General features: G+C 27.1%; 3 protein-coding genes across 3 annotated transcripts; all 3 read left to right on the forward strand. All coding sequences in view use genetic code 6, as the record gives it.

Moving 5' to 3' along the window:
* Positions 1 to 74: 74 nt before the first annotated feature.
* TTHERM_00756520 (Serine/Threonine kinase domain protein) lies at positions 75 to 5,508 on the forward strand (the record flags this gene model as incomplete). The annotated part of the gene is made up of 7 exons (XM_001031767.3): positions 75 to 200; positions 305 to 500; positions 627 to 769; positions 895 to 2,764; positions 2,827 to 3,253; positions 3,316 to 4,171; positions 4,234 to 5,508. The coding sequence occupies 7 exons, from the start codon at positions 75 to 77 to the stop codon at positions 5,506 to 5,508; spliced, it is 4,893 nt and encodes a 1,630-aa protein (XP_001031767.3).
* A 1,875-nt stretch (positions 5,509 to 7,383) lies between these two features.
* On the forward strand, positions 7,384 to 8,679 carry TTHERM_00756530 (transmembrane protein, putative; the record flags this gene model as incomplete). The annotated part of the gene is made up of 1 exon (XM_001031768.3): positions 7,384 to 8,679. One exon carries the CDS (start codon positions 7,384 to 7,386, stop codon positions 8,677 to 8,679), a length of 1,296 nt encoding a protein of 431 aa, XP_001031768.1.
* A 454-nt stretch (positions 8,680 to 9,133) lies between these two features.
* Positions 9,134 to 9,433, forward strand: TTHERM_000756530 (transmembrane protein, putative; the record flags this gene model as incomplete). The annotated part of the gene is made up of 1 exon (XM_012800306.1): positions 9,134 to 9,433. The coding sequence occupies one exon, from the start codon at positions 9,134 to 9,136 to the stop codon at positions 9,431 to 9,433; it is 300 nt and encodes a 99-aa protein (XP_012655760.1).
* Between the last annotated feature and the right edge of the window lie 517 nt (positions 9,434 to 9,950).

The raw sequence follows: 9,950 nt of genomic DNA on the forward strand, positions 1-9,950 counted from the left end.
AGTGAACAGAGAGATCAACATTTTTCTTAAGATTTTCATCATAGTAGTTATAGCTAACAAAGTAATTAATAGCAATGAATAATTATCACATATATGAAGATATTGCTAAGGGAAAATACTCTATTATTTATAAAGCTCGTAAAAAAAAAACTATAGATTATTTTGCAGTTAAGTCGATGGAAAAATGTAAAAGAAAGAAAGTAATTTTTTCTACTTTTTAATATTGTTTTATAATTCCAGATTATATTGACTTCATAATTCTATTTTTTCAATTTTATCAATCTTTTTAAATTATGACAAATAGTTAATGAACGAAGTTAAGATTTTCAATTTATTGGATCATGTAAATATTCTAAAGTATTATAATTGGTATGAAACTAAGAATCATTTATGGGCAATATTTGAATATTCTTCAGGTGGCAATTTGTTATCATTAATAGAATAAGATAAAAAATTGACAGAGCCTCAAATCAAAATATTTGCTAAGGATTTGATATAAGGTAATAAATAAATAACTATCTAACTATTTACACTTCTAAAAAAAAATCATTTTCAAATTTTAAAGCATATATTTTTGAGAATTTTGTGGTTTTCAAAGAAGTTAAATCAAAATATTTTATGAATAGGGTTATTGTATTTGCACTCAAAAGGAATTATTTATTGCGATTTAAAGCCATCTAATATTTTACTTAATGAGTACGGCACTTTGAAATATTGCGACTTTGGTTTGGCACGTTAAATTGTAGATTTAATTCAAACTGATGAAGATGTAATTTTAATTATTACTATATAAATTAAATAGCGATAACACTTAACCAAAATATAAAAAACTCATTATTTCTTCTTGCTTTAAAATTTAGAAATTATACAAATAAAAAAAATGCTAATAAATAGGTTAAAGAAGGATCAAAGAAAGGAACTCCTTATTACATGGCTCCAGAATTATTTTAGGATGATGGAGTATATAGCTATCAATCAGATTTATGGTCTTTAGGTTGCATTTTATATGAACTATCTAATGGAAAGCCTCCCTTTGTTTCTAAAAGCTTTTAAGATTTAGTCTGGCTTATTATAAACAAAGAGCCAGAAGTAGTAGAAGGGTTTTCTAGCGATTTTCATTCTTTTGTTTTTGGATTATTACAAAAAAATCCGTTAAAAAGATTAAATTGGAGTGAAATCATAAATCATCCATTTTTAAATTGGAACTCAATTTAATTAAAGAATCTAAGAAAAGTAGAACTTCCATAATAACCTCACTTTGATAGATGGTCCTAAAACAAATACGGTTTTTAGTAGGGACTTTAAAAGAATAACTCTAATAATTTAATATCTCATTTTAAAGGACAAAATAATGCAGCTTAAGGTTAAGTAGCCTCTAATGGTATGGAAGGAGTTAATGTTTTGAGATTAAGCTTGAATGTTTAAAAGAACTTAAAAAGAGAATAGAAACAAGAAGATACTTATCAAAATGGTTTATTCAATTCTACTAACAATAATTCAGCTTCAAATAGCAATAATGTTAGTAATTTTCTAAAATAAACAAACAATAACACTTCAAATAAACTAATTTTTAACGACTAAGACCCTGAAAACAAGAACGAAGAAGATTTCTGTTTACTAAACAGAGACTAAATTATAGATATAGGATACAACGAAAGAGAAGACGGATCTTAAGAAGAGGAGTTTTCTGGTATTAATACTGTAAATTTAATTCTTGGAAACACAACAATCGATTAATAATCTAAAATAATACCACCATATTAAGAAGATCAAGAAAATTTTAATAATTATAACAATACAATAAATAATAAAAAAAATGGGGAACTTGAATCTACTTTCAAGAGTCTTTATTCAAACAATAGTAGCAACTTAGGAATTAACACAAACTACTTAAACTGTAATTAAATACCTTAAGTCTAACCACTCTCTACTGGTAAAAGCTAAAATACCTCACAAATTCCATAGTAAACCCAAAAATTCTCTCTATCGACCCGCTCTAGAGTAAATCAATAAGAAATCAGTACAGGCAGATAAGGTGCATAGACTCCTACATCTCCTAACAATGTAAATAGAACACCGAATTCAAAGAACTAGACTGCAAGAAACAATTCAAACGGTACAAGTAATCACCATTTGCAAAACCTGACTACGATTATGAAGCAAAATTTAATAAAAACTCCTTCTACTCCTCACAATCATAGCACTGGTAGCAATTAAGGTCATGCTAAAAGTGTTTCTCCATATTCTAACCATGGTAGTCTCTATTAAGTTAGCAACAATGTGAACAATAATATCAGCATAACGTCTAATTTTAATAATTCAAGTTTACTCAATACTCCTGCAACTCCTATGAGCAATTTAAATCATAATTAGAGTAATTTGAATGCTAATACTCCTAATGGCTTTAATGGAGTTCTTAAAAATTTTAATATTCCTACTTCTAATAATAGCAACTACTCTAGTGTCTTAGCCTAAGGAATGAGTAATAGTAGTAATAACGTAAGTATGGTACAGCCAAATCAAATGCATCATCACCAACACTAAAATAGCTGTGGTAACTCTAATAATACTAGCTATCATACAGGAGTGAGTCCTAACCGCAAGAATTCTACTTAAAATAATATTAGTACTTGCAGCAATTACCTTGAAGCTAAGAATGCTGAACCTTAGGTTATACCGTTGGCTAAAAAACCTTCATTTGTTATTGAATCTCTTGAAAAGCTATTTTACCATTAAACTGATACTTAAGTAAAGCCAATAATAGGTAAATTATTACAAAACAAAATTTTATCGAAAATATCAAATTAATTTAATTTATAATTTTAGGGCATAAAGACATAGAAAAGTATCCTTAAGAATCTGTATACAAAAAAGAAACTCTTCCATTTTAGTGGTTTAGCGCTTAAGATGTAGAAAGTGGGATTGATAGATAAGAAATTGATTAACTATTTGAATAAATATTTAATGCTTTACATTAGCCCAACACAGATAAATATAATATCCTTTGCTACTTTGAATCTATTATCATGAACTCAAGCGTTTCCAATCGTTACATCAACTCTGCATTTGTAAATCTGTTACTTGATTTACTAAAAAATGTAAAAGTTTCAATGATTAGATTAAGAGTTGCAAGCTCTATTGGTTTTTTGCTACGCTATGCCACTGTGATTGAAAATGAACTCAGCAATCTCAATATTCCAAATATAATAATAGAAGTACTTTCTGTTGAAAAAGAAAGCAAAGTTCGTAGAAAGTAAATAATTAAATAAATTGTTGTCAATGAACTATTTTTCTAATTTTAAAATATAAAATAAGACTTCTAGCTACATTAGGAGAGTACCTCTTTTATGCTGCAACATAAGTAGACGATGATCCTATTAATAGTGTCTGGAAAATTTAGCCACAAGTTTTATCTTTTATAGTAAAAACTATCAAAAATTATGAAGAGGATGAATTGGTGAAGTTTTATGCAACAAAAACAGTTGAGAATATTGCCTCACAGTCAGTTACAGTAAGTTAATACTTTTGCAATCAAGATACAATTAACGCTCTAGTTGGTCTTTATTTCTTCACAAGAAATGAAGATCTCAAAATAAGTGTTATTGTTAGTTTGAGCTAAATAGCAAGATTAAACAACTCTTTGGCTGAATTTATAATCATTCAAATTCAAGGCATTCCTAAGTTAAAAGAAATATTAGTAGGAGATAATGCTCCTACTCGTATTTAATAAGCAGTCCTTACTCTCATCAATACTTAAATTTAGGCATTCCCATAGAGTGAATTTTCTCAAACCCTTATGAGAGACTCTAGTTTTATCGAAGCAATAGTTTATCTTTTAGAAAGTCCTCATACAATTATTAGGGGAAAGAGCATTATTTTTTTACTCCTCTGCATCAAGTTTAATCTCAGATGTCTGATCGATCTTTGTTCAACCAAATACTTTACTTAATTAGATAAACTCTCTCGTGATAACTTTAAGTATGTTTAATAATGCTATTAGCACTTGAAACTTCTAAACGAAAGCTCAGTTCCAATAATGATTTATTCTATTAAAGAGGAAATTGTTAGAATATAAAAGGGAGAAACAACCTCAGGGAATCCTTATTATTATATGCAAAATAACTTTAGCAGCAGAATGCCTCAACTCCAAGGAAACCTTTAATACCTGAATGTAAAATATTTAAATTAAATTTAACACTAATTAATTTTGATTTATTTAAAAAAATAAAATAGGTTTTACTTTAATTTACAAAATACTAACAACTTAAGAGCATTATGTTTGAACAAAACTACCTTGAAGACTTTTTTAGCTTATTTGATTTGGTGCATTAGTCGCACAATTCATAGCTCCAGGAAGCTAAATCAGTCTTATTAAATTTATATGAAGTCATTTTAAGCAATACAAGCTATATATTAGATAAAAGAGAATTTTTTATGAATGTTTTGTTACCTAAACTTATGGATTAACTTTACATGAATTTATTATACTCGAATGCAAATATAAATAACAGTGGGATCAACAAAGATAATAGTCCTCTAATCAATAACAGCAGTAGTAGTAGCTGTTATGATGGAGCTGATTGGAAATTTAATTACACAAAATTAATTCACGATATAGTTACTGTTTTTATGTCAGAATGGTAAAAATGGTCTTAGAACTCTTAATAAAAGACCAATGAATTATTTATCAATAAATTTGTTGGAAGTATTCTAAATGGGCTAATTGGTAATGCATCACTTGAAGATCAAGTAAGTTTAATGGCTTTCAAAGTCTTGCAAATACTAGTAGAAAACTAACCTGCTTTGTATATTTCTGCATTGAAATAAAAGAATTTATTGAATCTTCTTTTGCAATAATTTAACTATAATGCCTCTAGAAGCACATTAAAATTAGTAGCTAAAATAGTCTAGGTCTCGTCTCTTTAGGAAATTCAATCTTATGGAATAACACAGAAAGCTGTTAACTTATTCTAGCACTTTATTTCAAAAGAATAGGATTAGTGTTATGAAGATATGATTGATATCTTTTTAAATATTACAACTAAAATGATTTCCCTAAAACCTATTTAAAATATTGAAAAACCAAGCTCTTATGATTAATTCGTTGAACCAAAATATGAGATCCTACTGGAAGCTTATAATCTTTCCTTTTCTCTTCTAAGGAGCTTAGATTTCACACTTAGTGATAAAGTTGGAATGTTTATAATACAAATAATTTATATTTATAGTAAGTCAAGCAGAAATAATATAGGAGCTAGCTCTTAAGTTTTAAATAAAAGTGATCATATAATAACCTTATTGAATTATATATCACAATACCAAATGATAGGACCAGTAATTAAAAGAAACACAAGAATACTAAATTGGATAGTTTAGCTTTTAGCAATTTCAAAAGATATTAAAGAGTCAATTTACTAAACAGTAGAAAAAGTGCTATAAAGTTCAAAGGATTTGAAAATAAATTAAACTCTAAGAGAGATTTAATTCTATTTAAAAAATCCTATTTGAATTAGCTTGCAAGTAGATAAATTATAAAATGTAAATAAAAGACTGAATGCAAATTAATTAAAAAAGCAAAAAATACAATAAATTAAAATCAACTGAAAGAATACAAATAAAAAATTATATAAAAAAAATAATTAATAAAAAGAAGTTTGTTGACCCAACAAGGTTTGAATTAGTTTCCAAAATATATATAAATTATGGTAATAATTAACTAGAAAAAGATAAATAAACTTTTATGATGATAATTAACTTGAAAAATATAAATATACTTTGAGATATTTTAGCTAGTGTATAACAATTTAATAAATATAATTTTATAAGGCCTTTTACTTTTCCTTTTACTAACCAACCATAATAAATAATATAAAAAATGGGGTTCTTTTCTAAATTTTGAAGAAATAAAAGGATCTTGGAAACAAAACATAATCTGAATCAAAAAAACACAATTATAATTAAAAATAACTCTAATTAATTAATAAATAAATAAATAAATAAAATATTTAATTTTAAAGGACAAAATTTTTAATATGATCAAAAAATTTATTCCTATACTTCTAATCTATTATCTATCTATCTATCTTACTTACTTCTTTGTATTGATGGTTTATATGAATTGAATTATATGTAAAACGCTTATAAATATTAAAATATTAAAAATTTTTAGGAAAAAATAAGCTAGATTTTAATGATTTAGATAAATGTTTTGTTATTCTATTTTAGATTTATATTTTATTAACCCTTTATAATAGAACAATAGAAAAACTAAATTTAGTTTGAAATTGCATTTGATTTAATTTGTTTTGTTTCTGATCTAAATTTATCTTTATTCGAGATCAATAGTTTTTTAAATTTACTAGACTTATTTAATTATCATACTTAATGAAACCCAAAATCGTTTAAATTAATAAAAATTTACTTTAAATTAGGGTATTTATTTATACTTATAAAAAAAATTTAAAATAGTATTTATCTATTGAATTTGGTTGAAATCAATAATCAAATATCGAAATTAAGTAAGAGTTAATAAAACATTCCAATCATTTATCTAAATTTATCACCTTAATATTCTTCACAAAAACATTCAATAAATACAATAACCTATTTTTTCTATATTTATTAACTCTTTGTTTTCTTTTTCATAATTTAAAAAATCACTCATTTTATTTAATTTTCATATCTATCTATATGATGCAACATACATCCAAAAATAAAAAATCCCTGAAAATTCTTTAAGAAGATAAGCTAAACAATTTTATTTTCTTATTTTTTTTGAAAAACCTGATATTTTTCAATATATAGCCATAGATTTGTTAAAAGTTATCATAAAAGACAGAAAAGAATTAGAAAATTATAAAATGTCTAAAACTTAAAACCCATATGTAAGTGAGTTATAAGTGTAATTTAAATATTTATTCTAAAGCACTTAAATGATAAAAGTAGCAAATTAAAAGAATTTGCACGAAACATTGTTTAAAATAGATAGATAGAAAATCTTATAACTATTCCTTTTTTACAGATTACTTAATTTTTAGATGAGTCATCTAAAAAAATAAATTAATCATGCAATTATCCTTAACTAAAATGAAAAAAGTGATAAGTTGGATTTGTAATTGCGTATTAATAAAAAGCATGTAAAATTGAGTAATAGATAAATAGAAGTAGTTTTGGTAAAAAATAAGAGTAAAAGTAGTATTTAAATCAAAATCATTCAGATTAGTAATTATTATAAATATTAAAAAAAATTATTAAATCCTTAATAAGAAAAGTAATTCTAAACTTTCATAGCAAAAAAGATTTAAGCGTTAAATCAATAAATATTTTCAAAAACTAAAACTATCTCCCATCTTAAATAATTTATTAGATCGTTTTTGTTAAAAAATGGCTTCTCCTAGTAGCAATAAATAGGATATTCCCTTGATATCATCAGAAAAATTAGTGAAAAAAGAATCTTAAATCAATGAGATGGAATAAAGACTCTCAGATAAATTCGAAGAATTCAGCTCAAAACGCGGTAACCAAAGCAGAGTAATCAACCGTGACCGTCCAACTGAAATATTAGAAGTTAATGAAGTCAGTCCTATTTTGCATTTATTAGAGGAACGTATCCGTAAATTTGAATAAACTTATGGCAAAAGGACTGGATTTTATTTTGGACTTATTTGCTCTGCCATACTCTCATTTTGCTGCATTGCATCTGAAGTTTATATGCCTTAATTACCTACTATTGAAGTACTTTTTGTAGCCTTCTTAGTCGCATTCCTCTTTAACTACTATCTTATCCGTGATGGTGAAATCCTTCCTTACATTGAAACTGAATCCGAAAATTTTGTTGCCAAGATCTCTGGTATTTCTGGTTTTGCAAGCATTATTTTATTCATATACTCCTTCTAAAAATGCGAATTGTAAACTTCTCTTTTCTGGTTTGGTATTTCTTGGATCTTCTATATGGCTTTTGAATCATGCTCAAAGAATTCTAAAGCAAAACTCAATCGTAATTAAATTATGTTCGGATTATTAATGATTGTAGTTTCAGGTTTAATTTTACGTCCTAACTTTGCCCCTGAAGTTAAAATGACTTAAACTCCTGCAAATCCCGATGATGATGCTACTTCAACTATTGAAGTAGATTATTCTCATTTCTATGGTGTTATTTCAGCTCTTGCTTCTGGTATCTTCTTTGGTTATATGAATATGTGCATTCGTCAACTTAAAAACTAAAACTTCATTACTATTACCCACATCTTCACTTACATCCAAGCTCCTTTTATTCCTGTATTTTTCCCTTTATAAAAGCTTGTATCTCCTTCTCTTGCTTAATGGGTATTTATGATTGGATTGGGTTTGATCTTCGTTTTTGTTCTCTAACTTTATATTCGTTCTTGCCAACTTGAAAATACTACAAAATCACTTTTGACAATCCCCCAATTCATTGCTTTTATAACAATATTCTCTTTATTGCTTGGAATTAATACTTTTGGTGAACCTGATATCATTAAGTTGGTCTGTGCTTTGGTTATACTTGGATTAAGCTTTAAATTCTCAACTGAAATAGATAGTGAAATTAAAGAAGTTGCTCCTCTTACTTAAGTCACAACAAAAGGATAAGATATTCCACTTGAAACATTCAAAGATAATACTACTCTCAATCAAAAGCTTTTAGATGATTAAAATTGAAAATTATATATAAAAAATTAGTATAAAAATTATTTGTTACTTTTAATAAAATCATACTCTCTAATGATAATTTATATATTGTATTTTTTTAAGTTAAGTAAGTTTATTGGTTTTTAATATTTCTATTGATATTTATTTCAAAAAGCTTACAAGCTTTATCAAATAAAAAATATTTAAAAAGAAACTTTATAAAATAGAAAATAGATTATATTTAATTTAAAGAAAAAAATAAAAAAAGATTTTTTAAATTAATTAAATATTTTGTTAAAAATAGATTAATTAAATTATCCAAAAAGTAAAAATATTGACTCAAAGAAATTAATTCAAATTAGTTTACAAATATTTATTTGGATTTGCCTTGGTTATTCATTCATTCACCTTTATGCTTTTATTATTTAATTGATTAAAAATCAAATTATTATTTTCAATAACTACTTAACAAAAATTAAATCAAATGAATACCGCTTAAAAATTTGCTGAGTTATTTAAAGTATATGGTCCTGCTGTCATTGTATCTTAGCTTGGTGTATGTGGGTTGTGGTATGGTACTGTCTTTGCTGGAGTAAGATCAGGACTCGATTATAAAGCATTAGCTGTAAAAGTTGGAGTAGATCCTGAAAACGAAAAGTTAAAAACTGCTTCTGATGCAGCTATAGCTTATATCATTTATAAAGCAATGGCTCCTGTTCGTATCCCTATAACAATAGCAATCATACCTTTTGTAGCTAAATTATTAAGAATAGTACCTAAGTGAGCATTACAATGAATTTATAAAAATATCTATAATAAATTTGTAAAATAGTGAATTTATGTTTTTTTCAAAGTATTTTTTTATGCATTTTAAAAAATATACATATACTTTTCTTTAATTTTCTAGAAATTTTCTTACCTCTCCTTAAAGATAGTTGTTTTAAAATAGGGGTTGGGGTTGGGGTTGGGGTTGGGGTTGGGGTTGGGGTTGGGGTTGGGGTTGGGGTTGGGGTTGGGGTTGGGGTTGGGGTTGGGGTTGGGGTTGGGGTTGGGGTTGGGGTTGGGGTTGGGGTTGGGGTTGGGGTTGGGGTTGGGGTTGGGGTTGGGGGTTGGGGTTGGGGTTGGGGTTGGGGTTGGGGTTGGGGTTGGGGTTGGGGTTGGGGTTGGGGTTGGGGTTGGGGTTGGGGTTGGGGTTGGGGTTGGGGTTGGGGTTGGGGTTGGGGTTGGGGTTGGGGTTGGGGTTGGGGTTGGGGTTGGGGTTGGGGTTGGGGTTTGGGTTGGGGTTGGGGTTTGGGTTTTGG

Source organism: Tetrahymena thermophila (assembly GCF_000189635.1).
Source record: "Tetrahymena thermophila SB210 genomic scaffold scf_8254367, whole genome shotgun sequence".
NCBI classification, from domain to species: domain Eukaryota; phylum Ciliophora; class Oligohymenophorea; order Hymenostomatida; family Tetrahymenidae; genus Tetrahymena; species Tetrahymena thermophila.